General features: G+C 36.9%; 1 protein-coding gene across 3 annotated transcripts; it reads right to left on the bottom strand.

The window, feature by feature from the left end:
• Positions 1-3,295: 3,295 nt before the first annotated feature.
• On the bottom strand, positions 3,296-19,917 carry LOC110921309 (sister chromatid cohesion protein SCC2). Of its 3 annotated transcripts, none has more exons than XM_022165603.2 (28): positions 19,481-19,917; positions 18,071-18,180; positions 14,771-14,907; positions 14,590-14,695; positions 14,240-14,502; positions 13,900-14,007; positions 13,654-13,765; positions 13,415-13,523; positions 11,478-11,664; positions 10,959-11,393; positions 10,340-10,866; positions 10,034-10,244; positions 9,903-9,953; positions 9,656-9,814; positions 9,413-9,580; positions 9,025-9,324; positions 8,780-8,929; positions 8,504-8,673; positions 8,210-8,318; positions 7,848-8,015; positions 7,666-7,770; positions 7,340-7,570; positions 7,118-7,251; positions 6,731-7,018; positions 6,250-6,637; positions 6,077-6,169; positions 4,004-4,129; positions 3,296-3,923 (listed from the first exon to the last, which is right to left on the bottom strand). In XM_022165603.2, exons 1-28 carry the CDS (start codon positions 19,729-19,731, stop codon positions 3,672-3,674), a joined length of 5,448 nt encoding a protein of 1,815 aa, XP_022021295.1. In that variant the 5' UTR covers positions 19,732-19,917; the 3' UTR covers positions 3,296-3,671. The 3 variants fall into 3 exon arrangements, with proteins under 3 accessions (XP_022021295.1, XP_035842871.1, XP_022021296.1); XM_035986978.1 differs by having other exon boundaries at positions 13,415-13,520; XM_022165604.2 differs by having other exon boundaries at positions 14,590-14,683.
• Positions 19,918-20,258: the final 341 nt, after the last annotated feature.

Below are 20,258 nucleotides of genomic sequence, written 5' to 3'. Positions count from 1 at the left end.
TTTCATTTTCTTGTCATTTTGATCACATTGCCTAACTCAGTCTAAAAATATGGTTATAACCATGGGTATTTTTGGCATAACTGTTGTGTAGTGATAACCAAGGGTAGTTTACAACATAATTTATAAACCTCATAATAATTTAATGCCAGAAATACCCTTGATTATAACCTGGTTTTTAGACTAAGTTAGACAATGTGATCAAAATTGCAAGAAAAAGGAAAAGTCAGGGACCCAGAGGAAAAAAAACTATTTGGACTAAAATGACAATTTAGACAAAAATTGAGGGACTAAAATGACAATTTACTCTTTTATCTAATATTTAAAAAGTCCATAAAAGCAATAGGTTATCTCGGTGGAGATTTTCAGCCTTGTTTGTGGCCCTGAACCTGAGGAACCACATAGTGTCAGTTGGTGATTCCTAATTGTGGCTTGGGATATTTGTTCAATAATGTTACTGTGGGACTTGAAGAATTGTCTTAAGATATGAATATTCCATGAACTGGCAGGAAAATATATATTTTATTAACTGATTTTGATAATATAGATGGCCTAAAGTGATTCACATATAAGGTTTTTCTTATTAATAATGGTTTTAGGAAATCAATGGGTTTAGATTTTTCAGTTTTCTGTTTTATGTATGGATTTAGTTAGAGATGGGCATAATAACCGGTTCCAAACCCGACCCGTTAGAATCTACCCGTAACCGGTTCCAGTCCCAACCCGGTATAAAGCATACCCGGTTCCGGGTTTAAAAAACTCGACGGTTCCTACCCGGTTCCATATTTAAAAAAAAATAAGTTCCATACCCGGTTCCACCCTGTACCCGGTTCCTACCCGTACCCGGTTTCCATGCGTACCCGGTTCCTCCGTAATAAATCAATACCCGGTGCCACTTTATTACCGTTGGAATCGATTTCTTACCGTTAGAATCGATTCTAACGGTCAAATTCAACATTTAATGCAAATCTTACCGTTGGAACCGATTTCTTACCGTTGAAACCGGTTCCGCCTACAAAAAGTTTGCCATTTTTTCAAGATTATCACACAATTCTCCCTAATCTTCTTCTTCTAGCTTATTCTTCTATCTTATTCTTCTATAATGGCTACCAAAAATTCCAAAGTTACAAACTCCACATCCGTCAACAATGGTGATCAATCCGCTCCATTTGTCATTGGAACATTATTACACAATTGCAATATTGAGGTGTGGTGTAATTGGGACTTGGTAGAGTTGAGTGATGGTTCGCAAAAGGCCCAATGCAAACATTGTGGCTCCTTGTTAAGCAAGGACTCTAACTCAACGTTAACCAAGCATGTTAAGAAGTATTGTAAGGCATTAAAGGAGGCGACACCCAGTCAAGTGCAACTCTCAAAAGACGGTACGATATTCCGTTATGAACATAACGTAACTCGCGATAGGATGGCCAAGTTGGCTATCGGACATTAAGCATAAATCAAAGTTTTTCCAAATCGCCGGGTTCCTTTTTGTTTCCAAAACCGTAACCACTTCATCGTTGCATGCCATATCTCTTAGCAAGTATGAAACTATGAATTAGAGAGGTTTAAGAGTGGGTTTTTGGTAGAGGTTTGAAAGTATGGAACTATGAATTAGAAAGATTGATTTAAATAACACAACCGGTTATAATACGACAAAACCGGTTCCACTAGTTCCAAGTTCCAACATTTGATTTGAAGATTGATTTGACTGGACACGAGGACCCGGTTCCATACAGTAGTGTCAGCCTTTTTCCTTCACATATACGACAGAACCGGTTCCTACCCGAACCCGGTTCTGTTGAGAACCGGTTCCACAATACCCGTAACCGGGTACAACAGGTTCTGGTTTTTTGGGCAAATACCCGGATATGACCCGGAACCGGTTCTGAGAGGAACCGGGTACGGCCAACTTTGAGGAGAACCGGGTACAGGTAGGAACCGGGTCCAGGTATTAAAAATACCCGATTATGCCTATCTCTAGATTCAGTTTCGTTATGGGTTGGTTTTCAGTTTTACATTTGGGTATGAAATGTTTTGGGCCTAAAATAATTACTTGGGACTAAAAGTTTTGGATAATTCAGGTTGATACAAACAAAACATTGTGCTATTAGATATTAAAAATTTAGAAGTATATATACTTCAAATTCAGATATCTGGGTCGGTTTAGTTCAAAACTCATAAATTCGTAAGTCGGTATAAGAAAAGAATTCTAAATTCGCTCTGTTGTCTTAACCCACTGAGAAAACCGAGATCAAATTTGATCAGTTAGTATTTGTTTGTTCGAGTCTCATTCGAATATTGAACGCCCAAATTTAAGACCAACCAAATGATGTTAGTTTAAACCACAATAGGTCCAGGTTTTTTAGTTTGACACGTTCTTTCATGTTTAATCAAAACATAATTTATATGCAAATAAAGAAAATCAAAAGACACCAAACTCCACACGTTGGTCGTCTGATCTACAGCTATGCAAAATCTGATGTGTTATTTTCTTAATATTTTAAAATAATTAATTAGATAAGTATAATGAATTCGATGTTAAAATACCTTTATAAAAAAGCTATCAAATTTGAAAAAAAAAATCGAAATTACATTTTATGAATTTTACATTATGTAACCCTTTGAGAGCATATAAACAAAAAACACTCCATTTTAATGGGGGAAAAGGAAAAATAACTTTTTTGATATATTGATTATACTTGTAAGATGTACAAAACAAATAAGTTTAAAACATAATTCTTAATAAAAAAAATTATTCTTAGTTACATGTTCAGAATTTCTTTTGATCAAAATTTGACAAAAATTTTAGACCAAACTGCTAATCAAAATCATAGTTCCAATAAAACGACAAGCTGGGTGGATAAGTCAGTGGACAATCTGATTTTAGGCTTTAAGCTATATAGCGTTCAGTATTTAAAGTTCGATATTTTTTCTTTCAAAACTTTTAATTGTATGAAAAAACATTATAATGATAAGAAATGATTCGTGATTAGAATACATTTACATAAGTACATATTCTGAAAATATATAAAAAAATCTACATATAAATACTAAAGGTTACATGGTTGGCTCTATTTTTAAACTAGACCGTTAAACCATCAAACCGTGAACCAAAGCCTATAAGGCATAAACTAAACCATTTATATCTCAAACCAGCTAAACCAGCCGGCTTGCTTTGGTTTGGTTTGGGGTTTCAGTCGGTTTCAACGGTTTTGAACACCCCTACCAAAGATCAACCAACGCATATATCAAACATGGGAACACCTAAAGATATAGAAAATAAACTAGAAAAGGAAAATATGACCTAAGCAAGACAAGAAATATAATCCAAGAAAACAATAGATGTACAATCATGGGCTGTATACGATCCTAACTAAATCTGAAATCTGAATCTATGACAATATACATAACACCGCCCTTCGGGCTATAACCCGAGGGTGCACTCCACAACCCGACCGACCAACTTTCAAAGCGACAATGGTTACTAATGATGAAAAACTAATCTTTAAAAACTAATGCAATCTGAATATTTTAGTTTTAGGGGGGACCGGGGAGTTGGAAAATGGAAAATATAACCTGCATGCTGCACCAAGGCCTGTTTCTTTTCTTCTTCTTGTTCCTCTACTACCAGCTGTACAATGTTAGCTTGTTGTACCTGTAATGTGTATTTACAACTATAACCTCTGCTGCTGACTTCTGGTATTTATTGTGCCTCTCCTGCCACCGCTTGCTGCTGTCACACGGGTCCCACTTCCCCAAGTCTCGTCATCGTCATCATCGTCGTCTCGATTGTTCCCACCACCATTGATATGACCAGCCGCAGCCTTGGTCAAAATTTTCGGCCTCCCAGGAGGACGCTTTCTTTTGATATTTGCTGTATAGACCGAGTAGTCAACTGTGTCTTCCTTCAAAGCGTTCTTTAATTCCTGTTGTCTCATGTGTGCGTGTCAGGGTTCGTAATCAGATGAGTGAAAATAATACTGATAATTATTATTCAGACGGTTACCTGATATCTTTGCAAGATGTCCTGATAGGTTGTCGGTTGAGTACCATGTGTTTCACCTACACTGAACGGAATATTTTGCTTTGAAAGAAACTCCCCCTGTTTGGACGGTTCGATTGGAGAAAAAGCCTACAACATCATGGTGAACATAAATTGTTGCATAAAAATATAAAACTAACAACACTGTTTTAGGTGTTTTAACCACTTGAGTCCAAAATCAAAATGTTTAACGCCCCGAGTCCCTATAACCACTTTTCTTAACCATTTGAGTCCAAATTTCTAACACTGTTAGAATTTTTTTGTTAAGTATTGTTAAATGACCATAATACCCTTATAGGTAAAAAAAATAATGCCTCTATATATCTCTCACAATATCCAGTAGAAGCTTCTGTTTTTCTTCTTTGAGATCGATGGCGTCTCTTGCAACTTCGCACCCACAACCACCACCACCATTAAGGGACTCACCAGCAGTTCCATCGCCGGAACCAAGCTTAACCTCGAGCCTTCTCGCCAGAGTCTTAAAGTTAAACCCACATCTTACAGGTACTAATTCCACCTTTATTTTACCATCCATAATCGCTAAATTGATTTCTTTTTGGGTGATTGTGAATGCATAGAGCTGGAGCTGTGGTGGCTAAATACGGTGACAAAAGTGTGTACTTTGATTTGGAAGATCTGGGTAACACTACTGGTCAATGGGATGTGCATGGTTCTGATGCTCCTTCACCTTACAACACCCTCCAGGTGTTCGACCTATAGCCTCACTGAATTTACTAGTTATTGACCCCATATCCGAAGCGAAAATTGGTGCACAAATCGAATTCTGGGCCCAAACTGGAGGTTTAATGGAAGGATCGGAGTTTGTCGACCAGATCTAAATGTCGAACCTACTTTCCGGCGACGCATGACTCTCCGGTGAGTAGAGAAAAAATTGTACGCTTCTGTTTTGCCTAGTTTCGTTACATCTAAGGTTGTTTCTGACATGTTAGGTAAATTTGGTGGTGGTCTCGATTGTTTATAGTGGTTGGATTCGTAGTTGCAGACGGTGCAGTGGTGGTTGACGGTGGAGAAGGTGGTGATAGTGGTGGAGGTGCGGTTTGCAGGCGGTGACAGTTGTGTTTGACGGTGGGGAAGGTGGTGATAATGGTGAAGGTGCGGTGGGGATGGTGGTGGTGCGGCGGTGTTAATGGTGGTGGTAGCGGTCTAGATGAGAGAGAGAAAGGAGAGAAAATTTGGAATGAAGTGTGCAGTATAATATATATATATATATATATATATATATATATATATATAATTTATTTTTATTAATTTTGTTAAAATGTTTATGCATTAGACACTTGTTCCTTATACTCTTGTGCATATAAGAGTTGTACTTTGTGTGTAAATGACCAAATTACCCTCAAAGTTAACAGACTTGGTGGATGGTGTTAAAAATTTAGACTCAAATGGTTAAGAAAAGTGGCTATAGGGACTCAGGGCGTTAAACATTTTGATTTTGGACTCAAGTGGTTAAAACCCCTAAAACACAGGGACTCAAAAAGTAATTTACCCTAAAACTAAAGCATAACTAATTAGAGTTAAAAGGTCATACATAAATTTTTGAGTAAAATGCCATTTTCGTCCCTGAGGCTTTGCCAGTTTTGCGACTTTCATCCAAATGTTTGTTTTTCCGCAACTGGATCCAAAAGGTTTGAATTCTTGCCTATTTCATCCGGATCATTAAATCCATCTATTTTTCTCCGTTAAGTCAGAGGTATTTTTGTCTTTTTGTTAACTTAAAGGGCAATTCCATCGTTTTCCCTTTATGTAAAAAAACTGAATACCCCTTAAAAGGACTTAATTGCCTTTTAAGTTCACAAAAAAGACGGAAATACCCCTAACTTAACAGAGAAAATGGATGGATTTAATGAGCCGGGTGAAAATGGCAAGATTTCAAACCTTTTGGATCCAGATGCGGAAAAACAAACCTTTGGACGAAAGTTGCAAAACTGACAAAACCTCTAGGAGGAAAATGGCATCTTTCTCTAGATTCTTTTAATGGGATGAAATTATTATTTTCAGTGAATGAAGCAATACCTGGCATCGGGCATCATCCAAACCATATACGATCTTTAGGTGCCTTTTAAGCTTGAGAAGAAGTTGCAGTGCGCAAGCCGCAAGGCAGTCAGCCTGCATAATACTAACATATTGAGCATACAAAGAAGTATGACACCGTGATCATCTAAATGCTTGATTTATCTAACCGTTACCTGGATGCTTGGCAGATTATCTGCAGGTATGATGATATCATCGTTCTCCGCGTTCACAGAAGTCTGATCAAGCTCCATGGGCTCAGCATGAGTAACTGAAATCTCACTGGGGATTTCGGGTTCACCTTGCCGATTATCATCGGCAGGCCGATTATCATCGGCAGGTGAATTTTCACGGGACGCGTTTTGAGCAATCGGCTCATGCTGGATTGTCCCATTTTCGGGTTTTTTCTGTTTATGCTCCTCTTGCAGTTTATGCAAGAATGTTTTCAAATTGGACTCTATTGCCCCAGCCCTGACTTGTATAACTCTATTTATAGCATAGATCAGATACAGAGGCTCTTCAGGTAAATGAAAAGGGAGTAACGAAAGGATCTCTGTGCAATATCTGAGAGAAAAAAGATTAATTAATTCAAACTGAAAACTATAACTAGCAAATAAATTTTTAATTAATTTATGAATGAAATTGAAGATAACCCACATCAAAAAAGGGACTACAGAATTATGCCAGCCTGGAGTATCGAATTTGCGAACAATCGAGGTCATAAATTTATTTCTTGACGCACGATTTCCACGAATAACCTTGTAAATTCGAGAAACACCCAGTCTTGCATAAGAGAATGAGCTACCATCTGATTTTCCCTTCGTAGGTGTCTTGATTTGGACTTTTGGGTCTGAATTTTCAGAAAAACTTTGACTCATTGATTGCATGAAGATAAACGACATTTGGAGTCCATCTCCAAGACGGCTTTCAAAGAAGGCAGGATACCTGAAAATACGCTTAATCATATTAGGCAACTAACTTCATTTCAGTTAAAAAGGGGGATTAAAGGAGTAATAACATATTAAAAGGGATGCAAGGGAGTACTTCTCATTCATATTCATCAGCAAATGATGAGCCAGCTTAGAGTTTGCATCTAGTGGATCTGTTTCAAGCGCTATAAGGTACGGTACGCAAGTAATGGGATGAACTAGACCTTGCCGCAGAACGATTTCAACAATCTGTTTCACAAGTAAACAATAAGAGCAGTTCAACTCTAATCCACCAGACATACAAAATTTCAGGAAAAGCATGAAAATAGCTAGTTACCTTAAGAGCGGATTGACGCACATCCTCATCTGCATCCAAACATCTCCCTAAAATGCTATTCCAATATAACTGAATGATTCCACCACAAATGTTAGTATCACCAGCACCTGCAGCGCATGGCACACTGCCTGCTGCTGTATTATAAGCAGCTGTATCATCTCCGCCTTTATCATTCTCCATCTGGCGTTCTGCGTCTAGAAGGTACTCATACAAGTTCTGTAGTGACTGCATCTGAAGAAATATAATGAAAGAAAAATAAAGTTTACATGCTATAAGGGAAATCAATAACAACTTTCTCTAACATAATCGCTCGAAGTTGTATTTACCTTCAAGCGATCATCACTGCTAGAAGAAAGAGTTGCCTCTAAGATGCTTCGCATGTCCTTCTCCAACATAAAATCTGGCCGCGCAATTAAAACATAACCTAATGCCTACAAACGTAATAGCAGATTTCAGTAAGATATAATTGAAAAGGGCCAGAAGAAAAAAAGCAGGAGGAATTAATTACCTGCAATGATCTGATTTTTAAGGCGAAATCTTCTGCATGGAAGTACTTTTTAAACAAACTGAGGCTGTCAGAAACAGCCAGATTCTGTTTGCTGGATAATGACATAGCCAGCAAAGAGCTCCCGTAGCGAATAAGCAATCCTAGACAGAAAAGGGACCGACACACTTGCTGAAAAAAATAAAAAGAGTAGACATAGATATTAGAAAAAAAGAGAGAGAGAGAGATTGAAAGAGTAGACATAGAAGTTAAAAAGACACGTTTAAAAACTCTATGAAGATCCTCATTATTAGTCACATAATATAGAACAAAATTTTGTCAGTTGAAACAATTAGACAGCATGATATTTTAACTCCATCACCAACCTGAATGTTATTAAAACCCAGAGAATCCAAGCGTTTAAAGAACAACTGCATAAGATATCCAACAACTGATGCACCATTTCCTGAAACTTTGCTCATGGAGCAAAGGCACCTGTAGGTAAATAAATTGTTATCACTAATACATATTATAAAAACTAGATGAGAATGTTAATGGTAACCGAAAGCATAAATTGATATTTTAGTACGGACGCATTTTATGGGAGGATAATTTGCAACTTAATAGACTATTAAAGTCCAAGTAAAGGCATAAAAGTGGTATAAGAAAATGCACTATACTTGATGCAAGCATGAACGACTGTCAAAAAGGAATGTCTGACAATCATCTGCTTCAAATCTTGTTCAAGATCTTCAACTACACTTTGAGGAATCTTTCGTACCAAGGGCAGGACTGAGTCAATCACAAACACTATACTCTCCACTAGCTGTGCAACTGCTCGATTGTCAGCCTGATACAAACATAACCAAGCTATCACTTATTGTCATATAATTAGTGCTAATTACACATATAACTACAGAGAACTCTACAAATACTTAAAAGCAATTGTTAAAAACCTGTCTCTTTAAATAGGGCTGCAAAGTGACCACAAACTGCGAAGGATTAGAGGCCGGTGCGCAAAGTGCAGGATCCACTAGACAGAAAGCATGCAAGAGCAACACATAATGCAGTGCACCCACATCCCCTTCAGTAGTATTTTCCTCCACCTACAGTTCACAGTAAAATTTAAAAAAAGTAAAATATTAAGCATTGTGACTGGACAATGTTAAAATGTGAATTAAAGCAACACACTAAAGGATACCCGTAATATCTTCTCCAACAAGCACTTGCACATAAGCTCGCACCGCTTGCGTACTGATGCAAGCATCGCAGGGCTAATTCCAGCAGCCTTAGCTGATTGTGGCAGAAAATCAAGTGCTAAATTCCTCTTAATGACAATGACAAGCATTTGATTGCTGGGCATCTTCCTCAGCATTTCAACCATTTGCTCAGTCTTCTTTGCTATTTCTACTGTTACGGAGCTACCCTCCGCAAAAATTTGGTCTTGTCTACCCGAAGATTCTTCAAACCAGAACTCATAGAATGTCTTGCACACAATGTCCTGTAAACAAGAAAGAACAGTTATATCAGTGAACATATAACTAACGACTTAAAAGTAAGTAATGTGTGTCCTTCCTTGTCAATACTACCTGAATGCTGGATTCTTCATCACTGATACGAGAAATAATTTCAATGCAAGCACTATTAAACTCTAGAAAATTAGCATTAGAAGTACACATATCCCTTATGATCTTGATGGCTCGTTTCCGAACACTCACTCCAGTATCTTTCACTCTCTCAGCTACCTTCCCATAGTACTGATAGGAAATCAAGCAAATAAAAGATAAGATAAAACACTACGCATAAGGAGAATAAATTTGAAAGACCATTACCCTCAAAGCAACATTAGGATGTGAAGCAATATATCGACCAACAAGCTCCAGTGCTGCTTCTCGTACAGATATAGCAGAGTCACAAAACCTTCCCTCAACTGCTGTCTGAACGTATTTATCACCCAATACCTCTGGATCAGCCTCTACGATTATACTAACCTGCTCACAGCATAACAATGATAGACAACAGCAAGTTAACTTCTTCCATCAAATAAAAGCCCTAGAACTTGTTAGAAAATACACTTACTGCCCGTAATGCTTTGGCACGAATCACAGGAGAGCCCTCTCTTAAACTTGTCTGTAATTGATAAAGTCAGTAAAAACAGAAGCGTAAATAGTCAAACATGAAGTAAAAGAAACAGAAGATAGCTAGCAGACCAAAAGCAAGTGAAGGATTCTATCAAATCCTCTTGAGAAAGAGCTATGTTGTCCCAGTGCCATTGTTATCTTCTTGACAGAACTCCTTGTCAATAAAGATGAATACATCCCAGAACCCCGCAAAATTTCTTTCGACTTTAACCTAGAAAGGTAGTAGAGAAACTTCTCTTGACTACTGGGATCCTCCTTGTACCACAGACAAATATAGAACCTGCAAACATCATATTGTCATAATTAAAAGAGAGCTGTTTTACCGAGGATTGTTAAGATGATTAGTAAACGGTGAATAGTGCACAGAATACAGACCATCTAGTGAATATATGCAAATCCTCAGAAGATCCAGAATCCAGGAGGTAATTCAATAGCATCTGTTGAACGATCTCCAATTTTGTAATATCAGGAGTGTCGGTCGATTTTGACTTCTTACGAGTGTGATTACCTTCATCCCGACCCTGGGCCTTGCAGTAAGAGTGTAACGAAAGAAGTTGTTTCCTGCAGAGACAAAGCTGACACGACCAGTTGCTACCAGAAACATCATGTTCTCGTATTCCCAAACAGTCTATATGGAATAATCTCTCACAAGCTTCACACTGGACTAATGGCTTTTCTATCTTTGAATCCAAACAAGCAGAACATGCATCATCTGGATGGTTATTATCAATTGCATCCCCATTTAGTAACTCCTGTACAATCCAAAACTTTTCCTTCTTACAGAGAACAGCTTCCCGTTTTAGCCTTGCAGCTACTGTACCAAGAATATCAATAGCAATGGACCGAGCAGCAATATCCTTTGATTTCAGTCCAGCGTTTTGTAGCAGTAAGACACAAAGAACCTGAAAGCAATTTGACATCAACATGTTAACAACAAAACACACATGAAAAAGGGCGTGCAAGTTGTAGAGATTAACAGATGAATATATGATACCTCCAGAATTTGAGTCGAAGCAGGATATTCAGGCAAATTCAATGTTGCTAATAGATCCATAACAAGATTTTCTAACATAATCTTGAACTCAGAAGCTTCTTGATTTTGAGTCTTTGTATTTGCAAATCGCTGTAGCACTCGGCTCCAGAAAAGGCAACATGCCTCGGTTACCGACTCTTGGGATTTATGAGGGTAACTGGAATCGATTCCAATATTGATCAATGGATTGCTGTCAGAAGCTTCCCTCAAAGAAGCAGGAAGGTTCACACTACAATGAATCAACTGAATCAACAAAGCGGATATCATTTGAATCTGTTTTTCATCATCGGCAAGGTGGTAGGTTCTTGGAATTCGTTTTGAGAATGGTAACTTTAAAAGAAGATGAAGTAATTCATCCATCACATAAACTCGATGCTGAGGGTAAGAATAAAATATCTGAACAACAAAAAAATGATTGGAATCATCAAGAAAACGGAAAACCAAAGCCTGTAAGCAAAAACCAAGATAAAAATTCCATACCCCGCCAATTAGACTGATCGCCTTCAATTGTAAAAGTTGAATGTTATCCACCAATAAAGTTGAAAAGCATGTCTTCACTAGCTGCAAAATGCAGCTATCTGACAGGCGCTCTATCATTAGCAAATCCTTCAGAAAACTAATTATGGTGCACAGTTTCTGAAGTATGTTATGTGCTGCAGCAGCAGCCCTGACAACAAGGAAACCTTAAATATAAGCGTAAAGATAGTTTACATTTCAACTATTACTAGTTTGAATTATTTATGTTATATAATCTGTATTTATTGTATTTATTCTGATTGACTTATATTTCCTTAGTTATAGGATAGTTAGCTCTGATTAGCTGTGATTCTGATGTAATATCCATGTATATATGTATGGCTGGGCTAAATGCACCCCCTTTTTTACTTTTCATACCCCTTTTCCAAAAAAAATCAATTTAAAACTTTTCAGATTCCACCCCTTTAAAAATCCCTTTATTTTAGAATTGATCCTGAATCGAAAGCAGAGAATTCTCTTTGATGCGAACACCATTATACTCCAAAAGAGACAACGGAAATGGACGGTGCAGAATTCTCTTTCATGCCTTAGGTCCTGTTTGTTTTTGCAGACATAAATTGTCTGCAAGCTGATTTCATCTGTTTTCATGTCTGCAAGGTCTAAAGCTCTGCAAGCTGAAAATATAAGACTGTTTGTTTTTTACTGTCTGCAAGGAGAAGAGGGAGGTCGCCGGAAAACTGGTAGGAGGAGGAGGGAGGTCGTCGGACGGCGAGGAGAAGAGGGCAGTTCGCCGGAAAACTGGTCGGAGGAGAGGTACCTGGTCGGAGGAGAAGAGGGAGGTCGTCGGACGGCGGGGAGAAGAGGGAGGTCGCCGGAAAACTGGTCGGAGGAGGGGGAGGAGCGGCGGCGAGGAGAAGAGGACTGGTGTTTTAAGCGTATATGAGGGAGGAGTATATTAGGGTTTTTGTGAAGATGTTTTAAGAAGGGAGTCCATATCTTATTTTTTAAGATGAAAAAAGCTGAGTTCAGATCTGTGTAAAAAAACAAACAGTCTTCAAGGGTAACGTCTGCGCGCCTGCAGACATCAGCTCCCTTGAAGATGTTTGAAGAAAAAACAAACACCCCTCTTAGAGAATTCACAATCAAATCTCTTACTCCATCTCTATAATTACACTAATAAAAAACACTACCTTTTCTCTCTCCTCCACTCACAACCACTTTCAAAAAATATTTAAAAATTATATAAGTGAACAGTATCTCCTCCAAATTTAGTGATGAATAGTAACTTTTTCTCCTTTTTCTCTCTCCTCCACTCACAACAATTTACAACCACTCTCACAAATATAGAGTTTACCCCTTTTAATCACCCATTTCATCTATCTCATATTCCTTTTTGACAAAATGGTATAACAAGACTCCGAAAGAGAATTATGTTTTCATTGATTATTCATATTATCTGACTTGTATGTTTTATATATTATAAAATACAAGTAAAATAAGGACTTACTACATAATAATGCATAAACTGTAATACAACTGAATCAAAGGAAACTGCTAAGATGTGATACTGCACTATTACCATCCTTTACGTGATCCTATACCTAGCTAAGTGGGCAGGTCAAGTAGGACGGGGTAACGGGGGTTCAGATCAGAATGAGCCGTTTTAAAATATGCTTATTATGTACAAAATTTTGGATAAGTTTTGGTTATCTAATTTAATTTATTTTTTTAATTTTCTGAAAAATTAAAGTAGATGCAATTAAAAAAGATACAAAATAAAAGGTTTAAATGTATTCATTTAAAAACTTCATGGGGGAGTGCGACCAGAAAAACTGAAGAAAGGGGAGTGCATTTAACAACACCCATGTTGGGGTGTTGCTATTCATTCCGCCATTTACCAAATCACATCAACTAAGTTTTCATAACTTATCTAAACTTACTTGTTTGATCCTGATTTTTTCGCCTTTACACTCCTAGCAGTACGCCTTCTCTTACTAGCACTTCCAAACTCCTCATCATAATAATCCTCATCATCATCGTCGTCGTCGTCTGTCAAAGGCAAGTTAGAAATCAGCAAAGAAAAATAACTATCACACGAGTTTCTAGATGCTACAACATGAAAATATAACATTTTATATTCCCATCAGTTCTAGTGAGACTTTCCAGAATGCACAACTACCTTGCAAATTGCCATTGTCACTAGGTTTGTTAGTTGAACGAGAAGTTGGATCACAAGCTGACATGACGTCTGCTATTTGTCGCCTAGAAAACTCCACGATTCTTTCAATGATCTAACATGCAAATTAAGAAAAAACACAGCATTAAACATGGTTATATAGCCACTATTAGAAGGTGAAGAGTGATGATACCTCTTCCATTAAACATGGTTATATAGCCACTATTAAAAGGTAAAGAGCGTTGATACCTCTTCCTTGTAGATTTGCTTTGGCATGCCACTATAAGCCATAATTCCAACAGCTGCATGGATGGACTCAAGTGCCACCGTAATTGCAGACACTGCACCCGAAATAGACTGGAGAAGAAAATGACTTTTAGTTTTACATTTTGGTTTGCCAAACGAACGCCAGGTGGCAGAATGTATATTCACATGTAAGAGGTGATCACAAAATAAAGGAAGCAAATGGTAAGAGGTGATCACAAAATAAAGGAAGCAAATGTAAACATTGTCATTGTTAAACAACAAATTAAGCATCACCAATATGAAAATAATAAGCAGGATTAAAGTACCGAAATCACAAACATACATTTTCGGATTGTGTAATGGATAGGCCTTCGGCGCTGTGGATCTGATGATCGAGAATTTTTAGCATTCTCTCTAGATGAGCAACAGGAACCAAATGTAGGTAATTGTTTGCTCGAATTGACATAACTTCTTTCACGAGAGTTCTAATGCTGCCAACATGCAAAACTAACCATTCTGCTTCACCTTCTTCACGATCATCCACTGATATTACTGCTTTACCACACAAATCCTCAAGTACTTCACAAAATCTTTCTACAGCAGCATCTGAACAATTGAGGCTTGAATCTTAGACATGTCAATTAGACGTGATAAATTATGGAAAAAAGAAGAAAAAAAATACAAAAAGGGAACCTTGACGCTCAGACTCATCTGGTTCAGTTGGTAACACTGTTTCATCAGTCGTTTTCTTCTTGGATTTTGGTTTTCTAGATGCAGATGTAACATCCTGCAAATTATTCTTCAATCTTCATAATTACAATACAACCATAACAAGTGAAATGAAAACAATTAAAATATGTGGGGTGCAAAGTACAAGCTCATGTGGACGCTGCGGTTCTCCTTTGTCTTTAAGGGCTTCATTATTGGTAGATAAATTTTGCATGAACAGCTTCCTTTCAGACACCTTGTTATTAGGTGTCGTATTGTTATACATTCTCTCCATGGCAGTACCTGAGAAACTTATATATATTAATTAAGATAAGCAAAGAATTTTAAGATAAAAGCATATTTATAATATATAAGAAGGTTAAAACCAAGTGATTATCTTCTAACGAGAACGATTGGAAGCAATAAGCTAGGAAATTTTAAGATAATAGCATAAATATAAGAGTAAATTACTTTTTGAGTCCCTGTGTTTTAGTTATTTTAACCACTTGAATTCAAAATCAAAAAGTTCAACATCCTGAGTCCTTAATTGCTTATTTTATAACAATTTGAGTCCAATTTTTAACACTTGTACTTTTGATTTTGGACTCAAGTGGCTAAAACCACTAAAACACAAGGACTCAAAACGTTATAAAATGAGCGCTTAGGGACTCGAATCGTTAAACTTTTTGATTTTGGACTCAAGTGGTTATAACCACTAAAACACAAGGACTCAAAAAGTAATTTACTCTAAATATAATATAATACATATATAGGGTAGGGATAGTGTACATTAATTCAGAAGTGTGAGAAGTGTATTATAACATTATATATAACACTATATAGCACCATTATGGTAGGGATAGGGATAGTGCCACCATATAAACACCGTATAACACTATGTAACACCATATAACACTATCTAACACTATATGACACTATGTAACAATATATAACACTATACATCTATCATAAACATGCTATCAGACAAACTATAGTGTTATATTTGTTATATAGTGTTATATAGTTTTACATAATGTTATATGGTGTTATATGGTGTTACATATTGTTATACGGTGTTTATATGGTGTTATATAGTGTTATATATAGTGTTATAATACACTTCTCACACTTCTGGATTAATGTACAGGATCCTCTACATATATATATATATATATATATAAAAGAAGGTTAAAACCGAGTGATTATATTCTCAAGATACCGATTGGGAGCAATATTCATGTTTTTAACCAGCCACAGCCAGGATACCTTCACAATTTTCAAATCAAAAGTGAAGATCTAGGATTTTGACTTTGCATAAGGAAGTCAATCGAAGCTATAATCACCACTAATCCAGATTCCAGAATCTAAACATATCCTCCAAAAGAATACCAGTACTAAAAATCATGTGCGCAACATATGCAATCGAAAATATCAAAGTACACATATACAATAAACATTTACCCTCTAATTCGTAACAAGTCCATTTTTGAAACCCTAAATCCACCTTCCGATAGTTACGGTCAATGGATGTGGCTTTACAAAATCATACGAGACAAAAGAATCATTTATAAACAGGTTCATGTGCTGGGACTGTAGAAAATATCTTTTAGAAGAAAATATAAAACAAAATGATAAATGATCTTCAAGGCTCCTTTTCTTCAACCTGTTTTTTTCCACTGCTTATCTACCCTTTTGTGAGTTTGCGGTTCGTATCAGGATGCCCCAAAAAATCTCTTATGGTAATTCTTTCACTATCATTCATGCTACTTTGGTCTCTTAAACCTCAGTATATCTTCTTACTATAATTACCTTTTTTTCCTAATTGGCACCTCTATGAGTTAAACTGATATGCGAATCATCTTATAATCATATTACAAAAACTGTTGGTCAACTTTTCTAGGTTTCTTGTATATCCATCTTACCTTTACACTCTTTTTCTATATATATTTATTATTAGCTCAACATTAGGTACACAATCTAGGGTTACCAAAACTAGATTTCTCGTATTATACTCCTTCCTCGTACTAGCCTTAAGTTTCCTTTTTAGGATACGAAACAACAAGGAAACTGTGATTACGATGTACTACTCAAAGCAAATTAGTTTTTTTTTCTCTATAAATGAGTACAAGCTTACACGACCTAAAAGCAAGACTTGATTCAAACAGAGAGATCAGCCTGAACCGCTTTTACCATAGGGGGGTCCACAAAGACCTATTTCCTTTACCTTAGGGGTCCATGAATATCATCTGATAAAGGAAGGTTGACAACGTGATAACATACTTCCTTGGTTCCAAATTTAGAGATGTTTTTTTTCAGTTTTGTGGTCAAAGGATTCAGGATCCAACATCATATAGTCATTTAGACTCACAGTCGGAGACATGCAAAGACCTTTAAAAAAGCAAACAAATTTATTCAATCCTCTAGACAATGGTGATATGTCGAAGAGTAGCCAATTTTATTCAATCACGATGAATTGTAATTACAGAAACTATACATGGATGATGAAGAACCAATCCATACGATGGAAAACCTTTGATGGCGCAAAACTATACTAAAGATTGGACTGTGTTTCTATGCCTAACCATTCAGAGATATACAAGAATTAATAGCGCTACCGACTACCAAAATAACCTCTACAATTTGAAAGGCTATTAATCACGATTAGCATCTGAACCAACTGACGTTAAGAAGGATTATGGTGATGAACCAGTAAATAAGAAGTAACTGTCTATTTCTATTGTTCATTGAGACAATTCAACACAGAGTCTTATCCAATCATTTAAATTCCAAAAGATCAACGAAAGTTTCTCCAATGAAAAATAAACAAACAAAAAGGAAACAAAGTGTAACGTATAAGTTGGAAAATAAAAAAAAAGCAAAAAACAACCTAGTTTATATACTTGGTTAAGAACTTGTCACTGTGTCATGCTGTTTGGGCAATAGACATGGTAGTTGGTACAACTAATTGAAATGCAATAAAGGTCAAAAAGGCTGCCCAATAAAGGGATTTATACAATCAATAAGAGAGGTCAAAAAGGCTGCCCAATAAAGGGATTTATACAATCAATAAGAGAGTTATCGATTCCTACTTTTATCTTTTGATTTATACCCTTATATTTGAAATATAAAAGGTGTAGTCTATCAACATTTAGGGTTTCAACTAAACTTAGACATAAGTTGCCACCTAAAAGGAAAAACCAATAGTAATGGCTTGTATACATGAAACAAACAGTGTATGCATATACAAGTATTTGGCAACCCCCCCCCCCCGGTCGCGCACGTGACAGCCTCAATTAATTTCGACATCACTATAGATATCATATTATGTATCATCACAAATAGATAACTAAGAGATAAAAGCATGTAACCGTCTACATAGAAGTTTAAATTCTTTCCGCAAAACTAAGTCACCAAACATCTTGGAAAAATAAGACTACTAGAACGAAACCTCAATGTCAGCTTTTACCTGGAGCAATGTACTCAAATGCTTCAGAATTGCATCTAAGAACCTCATCGTAAAGGTCAAGATGTCCTTCATGACCATAAGATGATGACCTTGCCTCTGTTTTAAGATTCCTGCACATAGAATTTGATATTTCAAACACCAGCATGACTAAATATGTTAGTGTTTGGAAGGAAATAAGATTTGAGATATATTGATAAAATAGGACATTCATGTTATCGTTTGCAAATCTTTCCGTAGATTGCCACTATGACGATAGAATGAACATTGGCAATTAAATCACATAAAATAAGGAAAAGACGTTCCAAGAGAGAAAGGAACTATTTTCATTATAATAGCCAACAAATTCCCATAAATATCATTCTTAAAAACCACCCAATCTTTAAATGCGAATCTAGTAAGGTTTCTGCCATCAACTAGAACGTATCACTTATGCTGCTGCAGCTAGCACAGATATGCTGTGAAATCAACTCATTTGCATAGCATCACTTCCAACTTGCATTTAATAATAAAAAAACTGAGCAATGCTTACTTCCAAATATCAGATTCACGTAACATACCAAAGCATACAGTTAAAGCTACAACTTTCCATAACAATAATGCCATGTTATCTTAATATGTAACTCATATTCTCTGCAGACAGCTCTCTTGCAGACAGCACTACGTAATGAACAGATACAGACTTTGGATCCCAACATATAGAACTTCTGATATGTTGCAGACATAGCGCCACTGAACTAAGATATACAAAGATGTAGCTTAACCCAGCCTTGCATTCTATGCACCATTTTTACTTATAAATAGTAGTTGAAATCACTACCTATACAAACACGGTCAACTGGAGTTAAATAAGAGCTGAGGCTTCACCACATGCCACGTCCGCTGTTAAAAGGGAGATAACTTGTTTACAGTATCAATACCCTACGCGTAGATCTAAACTTCCGCTAGAGTCTGGACCTAGATTATAACAACAGTAATGCGATATCAACCTTTGATTTCAACGATCTGATCTCTTATACTCATGTAACTAGTTATCTCATGTGCATTCCTTATTCTCTTCTAGAGCCTACAACCATCCTTAATCATGCTTTGACTTTTTACTGGCAATTGTTCCTTATAGAATTACTATATGCTAGTCTAGACCTAATTCCTCATTCAAATTCAAATTCAAAATCAAAACCTTCTCACGTTTCAAATTAAAAAAAAAAAAAAACTAACGGTTCAAAAATTCTCGTATACGAACAAGCAGCATTGATCCAAACACAAATTCACATCCCTATCTGCATGCCGAATTCACGTTTTAATCAACAAACGCTACGCAGTACACAATTCTACAAAATGTGAGCAACCGCTAAAACCCTAGAAACAACACAAAACATGAAATAGCAAAATTCAAAGAGTTCCGGAACTCACAAGTACGAAACATCAGTAGCCTGCAGCAGTTTAGCTATTTTACTGGCCTGATCGGCAACATCACCACGTCTCGGTTGCTTAACCGCAGCAGCGGGCTGTTCGTCAACTAGCCGGACGTCGTGGTCAAGAGCGCCGCAGAAAACCGGCAGCGACGGCAACGGCAAGCACGGAGCGACTTCAGAATGAACAGTGTTGGCGACGGAGATGCCTTTAGGGATCGGTAAACCGTCACCGGAACGAGAATTCGACATCGGAATCAGTGTATCGGTGCAGAGAAATGTGCGAATGCTCTCATCAATGGGGGAAATTGAGGGAATTAGGGTTTTTTTGGGGGAATTGGGGAAACTGAAGTGGTTTTTGCTGAATCTGAAGAAGTGAAGGAAGTTGTGAGGATTTTGGGGTAAAAAGGAGGGACAGTTGGCAGGGGAAAGTACGGTAACAAAATGTTTTTGAGGCTTTTAGTTTTTGGCTTTGACGAAACGTGAATACGTTTTGAATGGAAGTAAAGGAGAGTAAATTCTTTTACTTTCAAATATAGGGACAAGCTCGGTATCGTATCGAACTAGTTTTTGCCCCGCCCGTGTTGCGGGACAATAAGGCAAATATTTCTCTCTCATAACATGTATGTCTGTACAGAGGGCAAAATCGGAATTATATTTTGAACAGGAGGCGAAATGATGATTTTAAACTGAGAGCAAAATCATAATTTTGAGCTAGAGAGGAAAACATAATTTTATTTTGAACTGTGGGAAAAAACGTAATTTTGAGCTGATGGCAG

The sequence above is a fragment of the Helianthus annuus genome, chromosome 17, assembly GCF_002127325.2.
Source record: "Helianthus annuus cultivar XRQ/B chromosome 17, HanXRQr2.0-SUNRISE, whole genome shotgun sequence".
Lineage (NCBI taxonomy): Eukaryota > Viridiplantae > Streptophyta > Magnoliopsida > Asterales > Asteraceae > Helianthus > Helianthus annuus.
This window is presented reverse-complemented; position numbering and strand designations above follow the sequence as displayed.

Coding starts and splice junctions, on each gene's coding strand:
- LOC110921309 (XM_022165603.2), bottom strand. CDS start 19,731: ATGTCGAATTCTCGTTCCGGTGACGGTTTACCGATCCCTAAAGGCATC. Junction 8,930..9,024: donor TGTTGGAGAAGATATTACGG/GTATCCTTTAGT, acceptor TGTGAACTGTAG/GTGGAGGAAAATACTACTGA. Junction 8,016..8,209: donor TGGGTTTTAATAACATTCAG/GTTGGTGATGGA, acceptor TATTTTTTTCAG/CAAGTGTGTCGGTCCCTTTT.